Source organism: Uloborus diversus, chromosome 2 (assembly GCF_026930045.1).
Source record: "Uloborus diversus isolate 005 chromosome 2, Udiv.v.3.1, whole genome shotgun sequence".
Taxonomy (NCBI): Eukaryota; Metazoa; Arthropoda; class Arachnida; order Araneae; family Uloboridae; genus Uloborus; species Uloborus diversus.
Genome location: NC_072732.1, coordinates 171,154,475 through 171,173,079, shown reverse-complemented (window position 1 = coordinate 171,173,079; position 18,605 = coordinate 171,154,475). Strand labels below are relative to the sequence as shown.

General features: G+C 33.7%; 1 protein-coding gene across 2 annotated transcripts in view; it reads left to right on the top strand.

Annotated features, from left to right (window-relative positions):
- The window catches only part of LOC129216142 (nascent polypeptide-associated complex subunit alpha, muscle-specific form-like), a 125,802-nt gene that overhangs the window by 29,264 nt on the left and 77,933 nt on the right, over positions 1-18,605 (top strand). For both annotated transcript variants that reach the window (XM_054850299.1, XM_054850298.1), the window contains exons 7-10: positions 3,827-3,874; positions 7,425-7,571; positions 8,624-8,899; positions 16,150-16,176. In XM_054850299.1, coding sequence (XP_054706274.1) covers positions 3,827-3,874; positions 7,425-7,571; positions 8,624-8,899; positions 16,150-16,176 — 498 coding nt within the window. The remainder of the gene's footprint in view (positions 1-3,826; positions 3,875-7,424; positions 7,572-8,623; positions 8,900-16,149; positions 16,177-18,605) is intronic.

The window sequence follows — 18,605 nt, the reverse complement described above, 5'->3', positions numbered from 1 at the left end:
AAAAAAAAAAAAAAAAAAAAAAAAGAAGGAAGAAAATAATAAGAAAAAGTCGGCATTAAAATAAAAATCGCATCAAAATAAAAATATTTTATCAAAAAAAAAAAAAACTCCTTAGGGCTAAAAATAAAGTGCCTCCGGTTTTACCTTTCCTCCGTCGCCAAAAAACTGAAAGAAAGAAATACAAACTTTAGAAAAAAAAAATAAGTAAGTAAAAAAACCATCTTAGATAATTTTCATTAAAAAAAGGAAACCGTTTGCAGCCGTTTCTGTATGCTAAAAAATAAAGCAGAAATTGGAACTTGAGCAGAAATAGAACGGCAAGTTGTCTCAATCAAAAAGTGAATGAAAATAAGTTGTCCTCGTTCAAATCTTTCGAACATAAAAAAAAAAGTTGGTTCGAATCGGACAATTCACTCAAATGTTAAATGTTTTGAACTGTTATAAATTAAACGAAAAATTGTTTAATTGAAAAAGTAAAATCTCTCTCTCTCTCTCTCTCTCTCTCTCTCGCGCGCGCAATGAGGTATTCTCGCCAAGATTTTTCGAACAAAAAAAGTTTGTTCGCCCCGGACAAATTCACTCAAAAATTATTTCTATTTAATTATTTTATTTATTTTTGACTTTTTTTTTTGCTTAATGTGATATTTTTTAGATGCATTAAGCCTTTGTATATGCTTTGTTTCTGCTTTCTTATACTTTTACAGGAAATTAGGCTAAAAAGGAGAAAGTGAAAAAAAAAAGGAAAGGTTTAATGCGTTGAAAAAAAGTCAAAAATAAAATAATAATTATAAAAATATTGAAAAATAAAAAACTGAAAAGTGGGGTTTTGAAATAGGGAAAATACGTGTCTGTCGGTCTGTTAGTCCCCTCATAATAACTTTTGAGGGAATAGTCAGATTCGAACAAACTTTTTTTTTCTTTCTTAAGACCTTGGCTAGGACACTTCATGCCTATATTTTACTTTTTGATTCGAACAATTTTTCGTTCAATTTTAAATAGCTCAAAAAAACTTAAGCAGCCGCTGGAGAGAGCCTAGGAAGTTTCGAAGTCAATGTTAAGTCTACGGGAAAGTTTCTTCTAGATTGGTAATTCGCATTTAAATATTTTAATTTGATATTTTCTGCATATGACTCTCAATCCGCGCTGTCCACAAGGGGGAGTCACAACGGTTAGATTAGTCTGATGATTCGTATCGTTTCGATGCTCAAATTTTCTTCCTTTATTTATTTATTATTTTTTTTTAAAGGATATTGGTTTTTCCCACTCATACACCCTAGCCGGTTTCTCACCTCGGAAAAACTAAAAGATATTTTTTGAGAGCACTTTTGCCAGATGACTTGGTGAACTGATCCTTGTATAGTAAACCAATGATGATAATGAAATTTTGCTGCTTCACGTCTACGAGTCATGGATCTCCTTCTAATGTTGCAGGAGATGGATATCAAATGGATAAAATCATTTAACGTTTTCTGGGAACACTGTAGTGCTTCATCAGTCAGTTGAAGTTGGGAGAATGATGTTCAGTTCTGATCTCCTTATCTTAAGAAAGATATCTCTTCATTGGAAAAGGTTCAGAGAAGACTAGTAAAGGGAGTTTCAGATTTAGATTATGATGCCAGACTCAAAAATCTTAACACAGGGTGGAGCAAATGAGAGTCAGAGGAGGCATGAATTAGTTGTTTATGTTAATGGGTTAACGTTTTGCACGGAAAGCAGGACAAGGGGTCACTGCTTTAAGCTATTCAAATCTCAGACTAACCTGGAAATAAGGAAATTTACTACTTTAGTAGGGTTGTGGACACTTGAAATAGTTTACCGGAAGAGGCTATAATGAGCATGGGGTTAGATAGCTTTAAGAGGGCCATTGATCTTCATTGGGAATAAAATGACTAGGACCAGCCTACCTGGGCCCAGAGCCTGTTGCTGGTAGTCATATTTGTATTTGTATAGATGGAGACCGATATTTTCACCAAGAAAAGAAGCTCCGCTCATACAAACACGAACCTCATTTTAGAAAGACAGCCACTATCACATGTACTCTAAAGGTGATCGAGACATGCGTGATATAAGGAATACTTTAGGTTTTTCGCTTTCCGGTTATCCATGTGAAATTTAACTCAGACTTGAAACTAGCCATTAAACATAAAAAGAAAATTAGTTCAGACACTTTTTAAAAGTTTGCATTCCTGAACAGTCAAATTCAAACAAAAACTAATTACGCGTCTACACAAATTGAGAGAATGATTCCAAATGCTCTCTGTTGTCTACATCAACTAGTGAGATCATCTACAGTCCTGAATGCTGAATGCTCCTCTTCAGCCCCATTAATGACCACTTGGGAGGCCACTATATATATATATATATATATATATATATATATATATATATATATATATATATATATATATATACAGTGACGTACCTAGCATGGGTGACACCCGGGGCGGTAGTTTTGCGTGTCAACCCCCCTCCCCTTCAAAAGCAAAAGAAAAAAAATATGAAAACATGAAATTCATGCATTTTTCAGAAACAACTACATTTGTGTTATAACGAAATTTTAAAGCGGGCTAAAGTACAAAAAACAAGTAAGAGTGGAGGATCTGAGGGTTTTCCCGCAGAACATTTTCAAATTTGTAGTCTTAAAAATGCATTTTAGCTTCATATTTTTCAGAAATTTGCAATTGAACTTTGGGTGTCACCCCCCCCCCAGACGGGTGACATCCGGGGCGGTCCACCCCCCTGTAGCGACGCCACTGTATATACATGGAGCGGTCCAAAAGTAATAAGCCTTCGTTTTAAAAGACACATTTATTGAGCTGATCGGTACAACTGCCTAAGTCTTAAAAATAGGTACCTCCAGCAACAATGTACTTCTGTAGGTGACTTTTCCACGATTCAAAGGCATCCCTTAAGTCCTGCTTCGAGGTATCTGCAAGGGCTGCCTTGACATGTGCTTGGATGTCCTCGATGGAGTCGAAACGTTTCTTTTTTCAGCGCTGATTTTAATAGTGGAAACAAGAAGAAGTCAGGAGGCCACAAGCCCGGTCTGTAGAAAGGCTAGGGCAACACGGAAGCGTTGACTCGGACCTTCTTCAGTCAGAACTCTCGGCACAAGTTTCGCGCAGACTTTCCGCATGTGCAACTTCTCCGTAGCAATGCGTTGTACAGTTGTTTCCGATAAGTCCAGGGCTTTTGCTACTTGGCAGAGACTCAAACACCAGTCAGTGTTCAAAACTTCACACACTCGTTGTAAATTTACGTCAATAAGGGTCAAGAACGGGCGTCCAGACATGGTTTCGTCAGTCACCACTTCCTGGCCTTACGAAAGGCCTCGCGCGATTTTTCTACTTGTGAATAGGACAGACACTCAGTCCCAAGCGCGTGTTGAAGCATTGCGAACGTTTGGCAAGGAAACCGGAAGCATAATTTGATCTCTTTGCATTGCTCTGACGAACTTTTCATATCGCCGTGTCACGAATCACCGTATAGGGGTTACTGTTAAGGCCGATGGTGCCACTCCGAAGGCTGGGAGGCAATTGACCTGCGTTGCTCTGTAAAGCCAACAACCCCCACAACCGTTGCTCTCAAGCGGAGCGAGCTGCAGGATGTGCATGTGTCAGTATAAAGTAAGGCTCATTACTTTTGGATCGCACTATATATATATATATATATATATATATATATATATATATATATATATATATATATATATATATATATATATATATATATATATATATATATATTACGATAATTGTTTCGCTCTTAGAAATTTCAGTGTTTTAAATGTTGTTTATTGTTGGAATAAATATGTTCTATTTTTCAGCTTTACTTGCTGCTGTAACGATTCCAGATTTAGCTCTTCTAAAACCAGGTATGTTTATAATTTTAGTTAGATGTTTCAAAAGTTACTAAAACACAGATGTTTTAAAGCAGCATTTCTAATCTTTCATCTGTTTTATGTTGTTCTAACGCTATAACATGAAAGTACATGCAGGGGAAAAACCTTTACAAATAGCTATTATAGGTCTAAATTACGCAGCGATATGCAGCTGGTTTTGAAATATCCAAACAAAATATTTTTTATAGCTCGGAAAGCAATAATCTTTTATTAATTATGACTATGAAAGAATATATATATATATATATATATATATATATATATATATATATATATATATATATATATATATATATATATATATATATATATATATATATATATATATATATATATATTAGGGTGGTCCATATTTTTGAAGTTGTAGATATTTTACGCAACGCTCGCTTAATTTAGTCCATTATACAAATAAATGATTCTTGCAAAATTTTAAGTCAATCCATGAATATTAACCCGTGCTCCTAGGGCCCCTTTTTTTTGAGTTTCGAAGCAAAAATTGCGGATTTTCTCATTTTTATGTAAAAATATTCTTACGTTTTATATTTAAAGCAATTTTGAACCTCAATAGATGCTGTTACTTCCAGACTGACCATTTTCTCACTTTCATTCTGTAAACTTTTACATGTTGCCGCGGATACATGTACACCAATGACCTTGGGTCAGGCATACCGCTATTCTGCCCTTGTTTCAAACCAAGAGGCAGGGGGACATTTCTTTCGACCAAGATGGGCACAAGGAGTTCTAAAGACCATTAATGAATGTCCTAAGCCATTAATGAATGATATTTGACAACAGCAAATAACCTCCTCCTTTGGAGGTGTTGATTTACAAAATTTCCTGTGTATGTGATAGGTGTGGCAAATAGGGTCGCTAGGTTTCAATGCTCTAAATATAAATAATGGCAATTATACTTTAATTCGCTGTTCTTTAGTCATAAATATACTTAAATGTCTAGGCAATTTTTAATTTTTAAAATATAAATTTCAAAAAATTCTTAGTTACTCTAACATAAAAACATACTGTATTTTTCATATCTAAAATATAAATTTTAAAATATTCCAGATCGGAATAATGTAAAAATCCATACCTTAAATTAATTTTCTTCTATTTCAGTACATATTCCTTTATTATCTTCAAATTCTTCTTGCGATTCCCAAAATTTAGAAACCGAAATGGGTATCTATCCTAACCTGTTGAACCTTTTTTCTACATCTGGTCTAATACAACGCGAAAAAGCTTGACAAGAACTGATATCTACTCGCCTTTCATCACTGTTAGACAAATGCCATATTAGGGATAAAGATGCTGTTCATTTATTCACAGCCTATGTAAATGCAGAAAAATTTTAATCCAAATGACCTTGTGATCAATCGTACATCCCTTAAAAGAGCAAGAGAAAACCTTCGAGAGGTAAAATCAAATTTCATGAATTTAAATTTAGATTTTGTAGTTATTTACTGAGATGCAAAACTACATCCAGGTGTAACTGGAAAAAGAACGCCGATAGGCTTACCGTGATTACTTCAGTTGAACAGCTACTCGGAATTCCTGAGATATTTCTTCAGTTGTATATAATATCTTAGATAGTTGCCCTTTATTTCTAACTGTTCAAGCTGTAACGTTTGATACAACGGCTTGCAATACCGGCGGTATAAATTGTGCATGCAATTTTTTAGAGCAAAAACTAAACCGGTGATACATTATATTTGGGTTGCCATCATCATGTACTTGAAATCGTACATAAGAGTGTGTCTTTAAAGAAGTTCTTGCTTTTCTTAGTTCTAGAATCGAACTTCCATTATTTAAGCGCTTCAAAATTTTGTGGAAAGATCTTCATCATTCAGAACGTGTAACATTTCAATCAAGTACACATACCACTTAAATTCTAAAAGACGAAGTTGATGACATATTATTGTTCGTAAAAAGCGGAATTGAGAAAGATCTTTCCCTTTAATATTACAGAGAATTCTCATAACTTGTAATAATATTTCCTGGTGAAGTCCCTCCTAGAGGGATATGTTTTGGCAATCTGGAGCTTATCCATGAGCCAGATGAGTGGCAAAAGGAATTTATAGTTTGAAAATTTATATATTTAAGAAACAATTTAAATTGACCTTATATGAAGAGAAAACCCTTAAATGCTGTTTTACAGTCAAATACTGTATGAAGATATGGTTTCTCTCAGCAACTCAATCGAGGCTTCATTAAATAATATAATGTGTCTAAAAAAACTAGCAGCGTTCAAAATGAGGACAAACGTGCAGCAGAAGCAGCGATTGGAAAACTCATAAATCACTTATGGTATTTAGGGGACGAACTAGTAGCTTTATCCGTATTGGATGAAGGAATTAACTTTGATGATAGGAAAAGACTACTGCAAAAATTGCTTGCTGATAAGGAACACGTGCCTGATGACTGTATAAAAAAATTATGATAACAGTAGATGATTTCAAATACTTTCGTAGTAAAGATCTTCCTCATTACAGAATCAATTACAAGTCAATAAAACTGTTTGATAAATTACAATTACCAAAAGATTTTTCCTATTTGATCCTGATTCATGGCAAAATAAAAGAACCTTTTTAAAGGGAAGAGATATCCTTAAAATGCTGAAAGTAGTAAATGAAACATCTGAAAGAAGAGCGCAATTAATCAAATAATTTCACAAACAATTTACCAAATATGAGTCACAAAAGCAATTTATTTTACAGACGGTCCAAGACTATCGAAAAAAAAAAAAAAAATACTCACGATCGAGATACATTGAGAAAAGCGCATGATTAAGGTAAAGTTTCTATAAAGCATTATTTCATTCTTATTCAACGCAAATTCTTTAGATGATATAAAGTAATTAAAAATATTAATTTTAGTGCTACCTCACTGTAAAAATATTTTGCAAATCTAGGATAAACGATGTACTTTTCTCCGCACGCCCCCCACCACTTAGCTATAAGCCTTAGGTTGGGGGTCCGCGTAGCGGGCCCCCCGCACGGCTACGTGCGACGGTCGAATAAACGATGTACTGGGTCTGAAGTAAAAACTCGAAAATTTGTGGGAAAATTATCGGAAACGGAAATTATCGGAAGTACAACGTCTTAGGGGCACGTATTATTATTGACTGATCGAGTTCAAAATTCGCACACGTTACTTTTTATTATAGTGTAACAAAACTAGGGGGCGTCACTTGGAGGACCACCCTAATATATATATATATATATATATATATATATATTCTTACAATATAATGATGATAACATCTGAAGAATGATTTTTCTAATTTTAAACTATTTTAACATTCTTTGGAAAATAATGAATAGTAGTACAAGTTGAACTAATGATAAAAGTTAACTGCATTTTTGGCGAGGAAATGGCAAAGTTCCCTAATAAGAGGCTGAAAAAAAAAAAAAAGTTTCGCCAACCAATGCTCCCTTTCTATTGCTGTTTTAGAATCAGTTTTTATGATTATGTGAATATCTGCTTACTTTAACTTTCAAATCCACAAACATCTATCTCGTTAATATAGCACCAGGATCTTACGGTGGATCTTGCTTAAAACTACCCGCAGACATCCTCTACGATGTTACGAAAGGCACAGATCCTAAGAAATTGCTTCTATCACTGTCCGTGCTGTTGCCAACTAGCTGTGTGTGCATTCCACCTGGCCTGAAGGGTAAGGAAAGCTAGTTTTATTTTTCCGGGATAGATTTATTTAGGTTATGATAAGACAATTTTTATGAAATAAGGATAAAACAAATTCATTCGCTTAAATAGGGGTAAGAAAGAACATGCCTACATGTAGTTGGCACCGTAACTGCATAATTAATGCGCACTGTTAAAAATTCGGGAAACTTTTATGGTAAATATTACTGTAAAATGGAGCGTTTACAATACAGAAAAAAAATTACAGTAAATTGTACCGAAAAAAATAAAGGATTGCAGCGCCAATTGATACACCATGTGATTTACAGTGCAAAGCAGATAACACCGTATGTCCCCTCACTCGTATGGTTGTCAGCAAAGCCGTCTGCCATTACGAAGGTCCTGAGTTCTATCCTACTAGACATTTTGCGTTTTTAACTCTCGTTTATTCTACCATAAATTTTTACCGGAAAGTAGGGTTTTACGGTAAAAGTTACTGGCAACTTGGATGCCAGTAACTTTAACGGAAAATTTTCAGGATTTTTTTTTTATAATGTAGTAATAGAATTGTTAGATTGATTATAATTTATTAAAATAGGGTGTGTAAAAATTAATTTAAAAATAATAAAAATAATGAATTTAGACTCGTAAGAAAGTACATAAGTACACGTATCATTTTTTTTCTTATATCTTTTAGTTTAAAAAAAATACATATCATTGGATAGGCGAACAAGGAAAAGTCTTGTGGTGCTTTTACATCAGATTTTTATAGAAACGATAAGCATAGAGTTAAATATTTTTCATTTAAGATTTGGTATCGCAGGTATAGTTTGTACGAAATTTAACTGATTAGAACAAATTTAAATCCTTAGTCGGTAGCTAGAGCAAAAATTATGCTTGATTCAAAAAAAAAAAAAAAAAAAAATCATTTTTTTCTTCGATAGAATATCACTAACAAAGTCTTAGCCACTTTTCCTGTGAAACTTAGCAAAGAGAGAAAGATGCCATTTTGGAGCAAAAATCATACGAAACTCTACAAATAAGTTTTGAACAAATATATACTTAAATGTTGCACTCTTGCAGGCCCTGCTTTGGTGATGGTGTTGGGGTACTACGCCCCTCTGCCTGCTCCACCCGCAGCACAGCTGACAAAGGACTTCAAATTGATTCTGCTACCAGCTCCAGTTGAACTCACCCTTCCGTCTTGTCTTGCAAAACCACCACCAGTTTTGCCTCCGAAGATTATTGCACCCCCTCCACCAACCGGCACTTGTCCTGCGGGCGTGGTAAATTCATGTCCAAAGTGTGCCTTAGCTTTAGACCCTAATCTACTACAAGCCTTCTGCTCTGCAAAGTTTGGTAAGTTAATGAGAATTATATTTTTCAAAGCGAAAAATGTAACTACGAGGGCAAATCAAAAAATCTTTGCGCCTATTTTTTATTTGCCAAAAAAAGATACCTACAGGTATTTACCAATATACGTAGTAAACTATGTCACTTGTACTATAGTCACCACACCGGTTCAGACATTTGTCCCATCGCGGAACTAAGTTAGAGATCCCCCTGTGGCAGAACTCTTCCGGCTGCCTGTGGAACCATGCACCGTCGGACCGCGTACTTGGCTTCTTCGTGACATGTGAATCTCTGTCCTGCCAGAAACTTCTTCTGGAGTGAAAATCACTAGGACAAGGTCTGAACTGTAGGAGCATTTCCCTGTGAATCGCTATGGGCTTTTGGTCCCTTGCTCGGTACAAAACGAATAACACTTCGCTGCTCATAAGCTGTGGACGTCAAAAGAACAACCGTCATCTTAAATGACTGATTACAGCTCCACTCTTCCAAGCAAAAATTAGATACGGCTAGTACGGTTCAAGGAACTGTCACTGTTGGGAATGTATATGTTTGTTTTGTATTCACAGTCGTATTTTGGCTAAAAAAAATAGGTGCAAAGACTTTTTGATTTGCCCTCGTATTAAGCAAATAAAAACATAATAATCTAAATACACAAAACTCAAGCTCGAACTAATTTAAAAGATTAGATAAGGAAGGACAGAACATTATACTGAATTAACCTAATTTGACCACAGCATGGCATAAGAAATACAGTAAACCCTCATTAACCCGGCTTCCACTAAACCGGACTTCTCTTAATACGGGCACCCCTTTAGATGTAAGGTAGGGGGCCAAAATATCGCAATTAGCTTTTCAAAGGCATGAATATTTCTCAAAAAATTATGAAATTAGTCTGAAGTTGTTGCGATATTATGTGGCTAGATATTTTCCCGCAATTAAAGTTTAGAATCATCAGCATGTAAGACACATTAGTAAAAAATAACTGAACAATAAATTCAAAATGTCAAAAATTCCTTTTTTTTTTGTTATTTTTTCATGAAACTAATGAAATACTTCGTGCATCTTAGCCATATTTCAAAATGTTTGTCACATGAAAAAAAAAAATCCTTCACAAATACCACATTGTGAGTAATCATCGTAACTGCTCCTGCCACTCTATTCCGTTCACCTAAAAACAGATACATCCGATAGTAAGTAAGTATACTCAGTGATGTTCCCATCAGTTTTTCTGAGGGTATACTCTCAGCAATCCACTATGCACAATATGTGTATGTGATCATATGCATAATATGTCCAGAAATTCTTGAAGTTATAACCCAAGGTTGATAAAGTTCTGGGTTTTCCTGGGAGAAGAAAAGAACTGGTCAAGTTAATGTTTCATATTTTCCTTATACTTAAAATACACCGCCAGCTCAGTTATTTCAGCCGAGGACTGCAGTTTCGTGCTTTTTAGCACTCATTAGCCCGGAATAGGAATCACATTAGCTGGAGGCGGAAAATCTCTTAAGGGAGTCAAACAAACTGGTAGCTAATGCAGAATTTAGCAACCCAGATGAGCGACCGCAACAATGGTGCGGTTCAGCTACCAGTTTGTTTGGCTCTTTTGGCTTCCTTAAGAGATTTTTCGCCTCCAGCTAATGTGATTCCTATTCCGGGCTGATGAGTGCTAAAAAGCACGAAACTGCAGTCCTCGGATGGAATAACTGAGCTGGCGGTGTGTTTTAAGTATTTCTGCCTTAGCCCTGACTTTAGGGTGTAACTTATTACAAAATACCTTAGCTTGGCCATCAATCTTTGAGTTGAACTGCACCATTGTTGCGGTCCCTCATCTGGTTTGCTAAATTCTGCATTAGCTACCTGTTTGTTTGGCTCTTTTGGCTCCCTTAAGAGATTTTTCGCCTCCAGCTAATGTGATTCCTATTCCGGGCTGATGAGTGCTAAAAAGCACGAAACTGCAGTCCTCGGATGGAATAACTGAGCTGGCGGTGTATTTTAAGTATTTCTGCCTTAGTCCTGGTTTTAGGGTGGTAACTTATTACAATATATTTTCCTTATGTTTTGATTTCTGAAAATTAACTTTAACTACCACTGTAACGAGTAATAACTGCTCTTTATGTGCAGCTATATGAGGAGTCCCTTGGTAAAAATTGTAACCAGTGGGTCATTCCATTTTAAATCAACAAATGGGGTGCGCATCACCATTTTTGATCTCGATGAAAATTTGCATGTGCATTCCTTTTATTTTCTAGACCTCAAAAAAATAAATATTTTATTTTTAAAAAATTTACCCTTTGATATATAGGCCATTTTTGTTGTTGGCAACAGCAAAAATAGGGCATTTTGATGCTTTGTCGTATGGACAATAACTTTTTTTATAATAAAGTTTTTGAGCTCAAACATAGCTCATTGGAAAGCTAAGAAAACGATCTTTTCATACATGATATCAATAAATTTCAGATTTTAAAAAAATATCAATTTTTTCAAGGTCAAAGTTCGCGATGAAAAACAATTTTTTTATCACTTTTGAAAATTAAAAAACCTATGAAGGGTTTAGAATAACAAGCCCTAATTTTCATCATTTATTTATATGTATGGTTACTTATTTCATTAAAAAAATTGGCTTGTTATTCCGCCCCCTTTATGAGATATGCTCCCCCAAAGTTGCAAATTTTCAAAAAAATCCAGTTTTCAACGCTAAAAAATGCATGTGGGGGGCTAGATAAAAAAATTTTTACTTGTGGTATTTTAAGTACTTTTTATCAGCTTTCTATCAAAATAAAAGTTGCTTTGTTATTCAAAGGTGTTTGGCAGATATAAGGGTCTGAGTTTTCAAATAATTGCACTGAAACAACGCAATTTTTTTTCACTTTTTAATCTTAGTTTTTTATTGAAATATGTGCTCCCCTTGCAAGAATTTTAGGTTAAGTGTTGTGAAAAACTTGGAACACTTGAAGAGCCACAATTTCATTGCCAGTAAGTAAGCAAAGTTTTTAAAATAAAAAAAGACTCTTTGGATAAGGGCATGGGTGCCTATAGGCAAAATTTTAAGGGGGGATGGGGCTCAGATATTTTCTTCATGAGTTAGCAGGATATTTTCTCTGTAGAAACCGATTTTAGTACCAATTAGAGTTTATAAAATTTAATTTTAAAAAATAACTTATTCGTTAATGGCAAAAGAAGAAATGTTTTTACATTTTTGCAAAAAAAAGTACTAAAAGCAAGGAAGTTCTAATTTCTAAGGGGGGGGGGGTTGAGCCCCTACTTGCCCCTCCCCCGCCTCTCATATGGGCCCTTTTGGATAAGGTAGAAGTTTTGGTACTTGGAGACTTCTCAGAAAATGTTTCTTGTGTTTTCCAAGACGAGATCCAGACCTATCACTGGTCAGGTGTTCAATGCACACTTCATCCTTTTGTTGTATACTGGCAAAAAAATGGAAATGTTCAAGCTGAAAGTTTTTGCTTTGTAAATCATTACCTGGATCACAACCCTACCACAAATATCCTTGTTGAAAAAATTAAGGCGGACCACCCTTCAGTTTCAAAATTAACTTACTTTTCAGATGGGTCTGCTGCACAATATAAAAACAGAAAGAACTTCATTAACCTCAGCCACCATGAAGAGGACATTGGTATAAAAACATAGTGGCATTTTTTTGCTATATCCCATGTGAAAGGCCCATGCGATGGGATTGGTGGAACAGTAAAGAGGCTAGTTCGAAAGGCTAGTTTACAGCGCCTAATTAATAATCAAATCTTAAATCCATTAGATGTACATGATTATTGCACCAAACATATTAATGGTTTAACATTTTTCTATGTTTCCAGTGATAATGTTAACATAGTAGCAAAGGATCTTGAAAAAAGATATAAGGCAGCACTGCCACTACCCCAAACAGTCTTTTCACTGCTACATCCCTATCAACAGACATATCATTCATGCCAGACGCGCGTCTGTTCCTTCAGATTTTACAGTTTTTCAGGTCATGAAAGATGGACCTGCTGAATAAAATGCAAGAATCCGAAAGAAATTATCAGATTATGTTTGCTGTGTGTATGATAGTGACTGGTGGCTAGGAGAAGTATTGGAAGTAAAATTATTCAATGTAGAAGAAGAATACAGGATCCACTTTTTCATCTTAAAGGGCCTGGAACATCATTTAAAAAATCAAGTGATAATGACCAAACTCGGGTTTAGTTGCAAGACATTTTTAAAATCTTGATTGCATCAGAACTACGGTCTGCACAAGGAAGAGGTCACAATATCACACCTGTGATGAGTGATTATTTATCAACTCTTCTCCGCGAGAGGAAATACTAAAGAAAATAGCATTGAAAGATTTATGTCCCTAACTGTTAAAAATGTTAGATTGTCTTTTTAAAGTTCAAATGCAATACGTCATAACTCACCTTAGTCTTTTTTTTAACCATTTAAAGCAAAGAATAAGGTATATAATTACATTTCAATAAAAAAACTAAGATTAAAAAGTGAAAAAAAAAAAAAAAAAAAAAAAAAAACCTGCGTTGTTTCAGCGCAATTATTTGAAAATTCAGACCCTTATATCTGCCAAACACCTTTGAATAACAAAGCAACTTTTATTTTGATAGAAAGCTGATAAAAAGTACTTAAAATACCACAAGTAAAAATTTTTTTATCTAGCCCCCCCACATGCATTTTTTAGCGTTGAAAACTGGATTTTTTTGAAAATTTGCAACTTTGGGGGAGCATATCTCATAAAGGGGGCGGAGTAACAAGCCAATTTTTTTATACAATAAGTAAACATGCATATAAATATATGATGAAAATTAGGGCTTGTTATTCTAAACCCTTCATAGGTTTTTTAATTTTCAAAAGTGGTAAAAAAATTGTTTTTCATCGCGAACTTTGACCTTGAAAAAATTGATATTTTTTTAAAATCTGAAATTTATTGATATCATGTATGAAAAGATCGTTTTCTTAGCTTTCCAATGAGCAATGTTTGAGCTCAAAAGCTTTATTATAAAAAAAGTTATTGTCCATAAGACAAAGCATCAAAATGCCCTATTTTTGCTGTTGCCAACAACAAAAATAGCCTATATATCAAAGGGTAATTTTTTTAAAAATAAAAAATTTATTTTTTTGAGGTCTAGGAAATGAAAGGAATGGACATGCAAATTTTCATCAAAATCAAAAATGGTGATGCAACAACTTTTTTGAAAATTTGTTGATTTAAAATGGAATGACCCCAAGTAGTGAAATCATTTCATTGCTTTAGGAAAATTTAAAAAAGCGATGATAGAATCTGAACTATAAATGAAAGATTTTGAATCTTGAGGGTATACGCTATGTGCCTAAAAAGTGATTGAGAGTATGAGGCGTATATGGAGTATACCCTATGAGAACACCACTGAGTATAGCTACAAGCTCAGCTTTGTAAAGGTATCATCTAGCCCAGCTTTTCTTAAATTGTGTTCCATGGAACCTCTGGGTTCCATGGAAATCAATCCGGGGTTTCGAGTTTTTTTTTTCAATTCAAAATAACTTTTTTTAAAAATAATTAACATAAGTTCTTAGTGAAGCATTCGATCCGTATTTTTTGAATGAATAGCAGAGAAAAAGTTAAAATGAATTGTGGATTAAAAACTCAGTTATTTTTAATGCATGATCTGCGACTATGTTAGAACAAAAATAAAAAATTTTGTTGAAAGGACAGTAATTTTTTGAATTTTGTTACTTTTTGAAGACAATGAGTATTGTTTAAAGTAATTATCATTTTTATTGCAAGTAAGCGATTTGTGAACTTGGTGACTCCCCAGTTTCGCAACCCCCCCCCCCCCCCCAGGCCTTTGTTTTGTTTTTCAGTCTCAATCAGACTTTTTGATCTAGTAAAAAGGGAAAAAAATGAACTGTTGGCAAAACTGGGGATAAACCGTGAATGTCGAGCCTAAACTAGATTGTTGAAAAAAACAGGACTTCCGTCAAAAAAATGGACATTAAAAATTGCTCCACTTAGCAAAGAAATTAAGAAGCGTCCATGGAATGTTTGACTATATGATACCTAACAGTTAATAATTTTTACGGTACGTGTACAATAGTTTTGATGGTTAGATTTAGAAAGAGTTAACACTCATAGCGGAAAGTGGCTGAACTAAAGACGCATGACAATTACAGTTTGGTTCTGGTTTCAGTTCTAAAGCTCCATAGCAGAAATATTTTTGTATTAGATACATTTTTTCTGCTGATAGTTTTACTGTCGTCCACTTATTGTATGCATAAGATTACGCAACTAAGCCTATATAGGTTTGTTTATTCACATTCGAAAAACAATTAGTTTTTTCGTGCAAAAGTAAATTAAACCGAATTTCGTTGAAACTAATTACTGTCATGTGTTGTTTTATCCTCAGAATATATTCTGGCTGACACCAACCGATTAATGAATAAATTGTATTGAATTCGTTTTTATTGTAAAAGTGCTGCCGAAATTTTAAATTATTAAATATGTACCAAAATGCTGATAGTCGCTGATAATGCTGAAACAGTTCAAAAGCTCATTTTCGTAAAAAAATATCGTTATTAACTTATTTTTCTTTAGCAGTTGATTTTACTATTCTAGTCCGGCTTTTGTGGGTAAACAAATAGTATGAAACGATCGTTCATAGAAGAAATATTAGAAAACTAGAAAATCGCCCGTTAAGGTATGACGGGTGAAAATTGCTTCAACATTTGAACGGAGAAATTACCTGTTTGGTGATATTTTGATAGTTGAAATTTCAATCCTAACTCCAGTCGATTGACCCTAAACTACAGTAGCTAGCGTTCATTGCTGACCACTTTTTCATTTCTTCACTCTTCTAAATGACATTCTTATCAGTAAAACAGCTAAGATACCAGATCTAGTTCAGCCTCGTCAAAATAAAGCATTTCCTTGCATGACAAACATGACCAAAACAGATTATCAAATTATAATGTCGTGGAGCGAGTTTCGTTTTTGAGGACGTCAGGAGCGTTACTCGATCATTCGCTATTATATGTTTGAGGATGTTCCAGAAATTTTAATAACAAAAATCGTTCTATCATGTATCATCCTTTTCGAATTTAATTATGAAAGATTTTCATTTTTCTTCATGAATTTTTAGCGAATGATATCTTGTTTCATTTTGTGACTAATGAATCCAGATCCAGTCTAGATTCTATCAGTTTACTAGTATGAAAGATCTTGTACGTGTAACTCAATACAAAAAATATCTGGTAACTAACAAAATGCTTGTAATTTATTTCAGCTGCTGTTGTTGATTTGCTTAGCGTTGGTAAGTTGTGAATTATTTATATCTTTCTTGCTAATTTTTTGTTCAAAAGCAAGATATACAGTGGTTCCCAAAAGTGTTCGTACACTTAACAAATTTTTAGTAAAATCGAAATAACGCAAAACTGAATTCGAATATGAAGTCCAATATTTTTTCACATCATTCCTATGTCATTCTAAATAAAACCCTGTAGTTTTTTTTTTTCAAAATATTGACGGATCTTCTTTTTGAAATGGGTCAAAAAACGGAGAGACAGAGAAATAATACGCCACAAAAGTCTTCGTACACTCAAATAGTTTCGAATAAATTCATGATCAAAATTTATCATATGTCGTTTTTTTATTATTTGAACCTTAAAAGTCATTTGGCTTTGTTTTTTGTTTATTTATTCCTTAATATTGTGCTTATTACTTTAAAATGGCTGGTATTCGTATAAAACCACAAACACCGTTCGAAATTTGAATTTTTTCCTCACAGTAGCGGTAAATTGGTTTGAAATGTCTCTAAATTAGTTAATTTATTTAATTCTATAGTAAAGTGCTTGATAAAATGCTTTAAAGAGAAGAATCGGACCGAAAACAAGGTAAGAAAAGGTCAACCGGCAAAGTTGACAAAGCGTGATCGGAGATTTACAGTTAAAAAATTTATGAAAAATATACATTTGTGTGCTGTAAAAATTTCTGCAGAGTTAAATGAATATTTTTACATTTAATTTTCACCTAAAATTGTTTGCAAAGTTCTCTGATTAGCTGGATTAAATGGGACCTCTTACTGCAGAAATTTTCGTGCGAAAAACAGAAAGCTTTCGCTTTTCGTCGCAAAATCAATGATAAATAATCTCAAAATGTTTTGGAATTACGTCTTACTTACAGATAGAAATGAACTCAACATTTTTGGTTAAATTGTTGTATAATTGTAAATAGAAGAAAAAATTAGGAACTTAACCTTAAGAACTTAGTTGGAGCAGATAATCAGGACGGTGAAGGTGTTATTGTGTGAAGGTGCATATCAGCACCAGGACTTGGTAGTTTGGAATTTTTTGATGAAATAATGAATCATGCTGTTCATTTAAATATTTTTAAAACGAATTTTAAACTCTTAACTAAAACTTTGGTTATCGGAAACAACTTTGTTTTTTTTTTATCAAGATAACGATAAGAAGCACACGGTTTTCAACGTTTGCGTCTAGTGCCTTAAAAATTGTCCTAAAGTTTAGAAAATACCCCATCAATATCCAGATTTGAACTTAATGTAACATATTTAGAGATATCTGAAGGCTAGATTACGAAAATACGGCTTTGAAACGAAAATAGAGCTAGAAACAGTAAGACTCGGAGTGTGGTTGAACACTTACTCAGAAAGTACGCAAAAAAAAGGAAAGGAAAAAAGAATTAAATCTATTCCCAGACGTTTAAAATGTGTTGTTGATACTGCATGATATTCTACTAAATAATAACCTAATAAAAAGTTAGATTATTCAATAATATATAGACATTTTTTAAAGTGTACGAAGATTTTTGTAAGATTAAAATTCTGGCACTTTTTGGTTTTTGATTTTTAAAAATTAAATTTTAGTATTTTTTAAAAAAACATTCATGTAGTTTTGTTGAAAATTGATCATAGATCTTATAAATAAATACCTATTCCGAAAGATTAATTCTAACTAATGAATAAAGTCCTATTTCATTGAAAGTCGTAGGTGTACGAACACTTTTGGAGCCACTGTATGCGTTTTAGATATATTTTTACTGTTCTATACTATTATTACTAACTAAGTAAAATGTCATTTTTGACTTGAATGCATTACATGGGTTTCAATTTCATTATTAGAAATAAATTTTAATCTAACTCAGGATTTAGTTGGGAACTTAATAATAGGGCTAATTTTACAGTTATTGAAACTCGTTTTGGATATCATTTCATGAAAGGAAAAATACACAGCTACAATTCCACACAATTAGCTGAAAAAGTTGAAAACAAAGGTAAATATCCGAATAGAATGTTTTTTTTTTTGTATTGATATTCGGAGCAATAAGGATTTGGAAATGAGCATTAAAGGTACATTCTTGCTTACAACGGTTTCATAAGAAATTCTTATAAAGGTGCAGAGATTAAAAATTTGCAGAAACTGCAAATGTGCGTTGTCTCTATTTTATCATACACTGTTATTAAAAGAAAGGAATGTTTTTGAAAATAATAGGCAGCTAGTGAGCTTAATTTCTACCAGTAAGATACCTGGTAAAAAAAAAAAAAAAAAAACTAGTATGTTGTGGCCATCACGAAACTTTCTTCTATATCTTTCTTATAATTCTGATCCCTCCCCATGCTTAACGAGGAAGTAATTCGGAACTCCAGCGCTCGAATACGCTACCTTGCGGTGATTTACAAAACTGCCGATGGAACTAAAACATTGCCACGTTGCGTTCCACGTG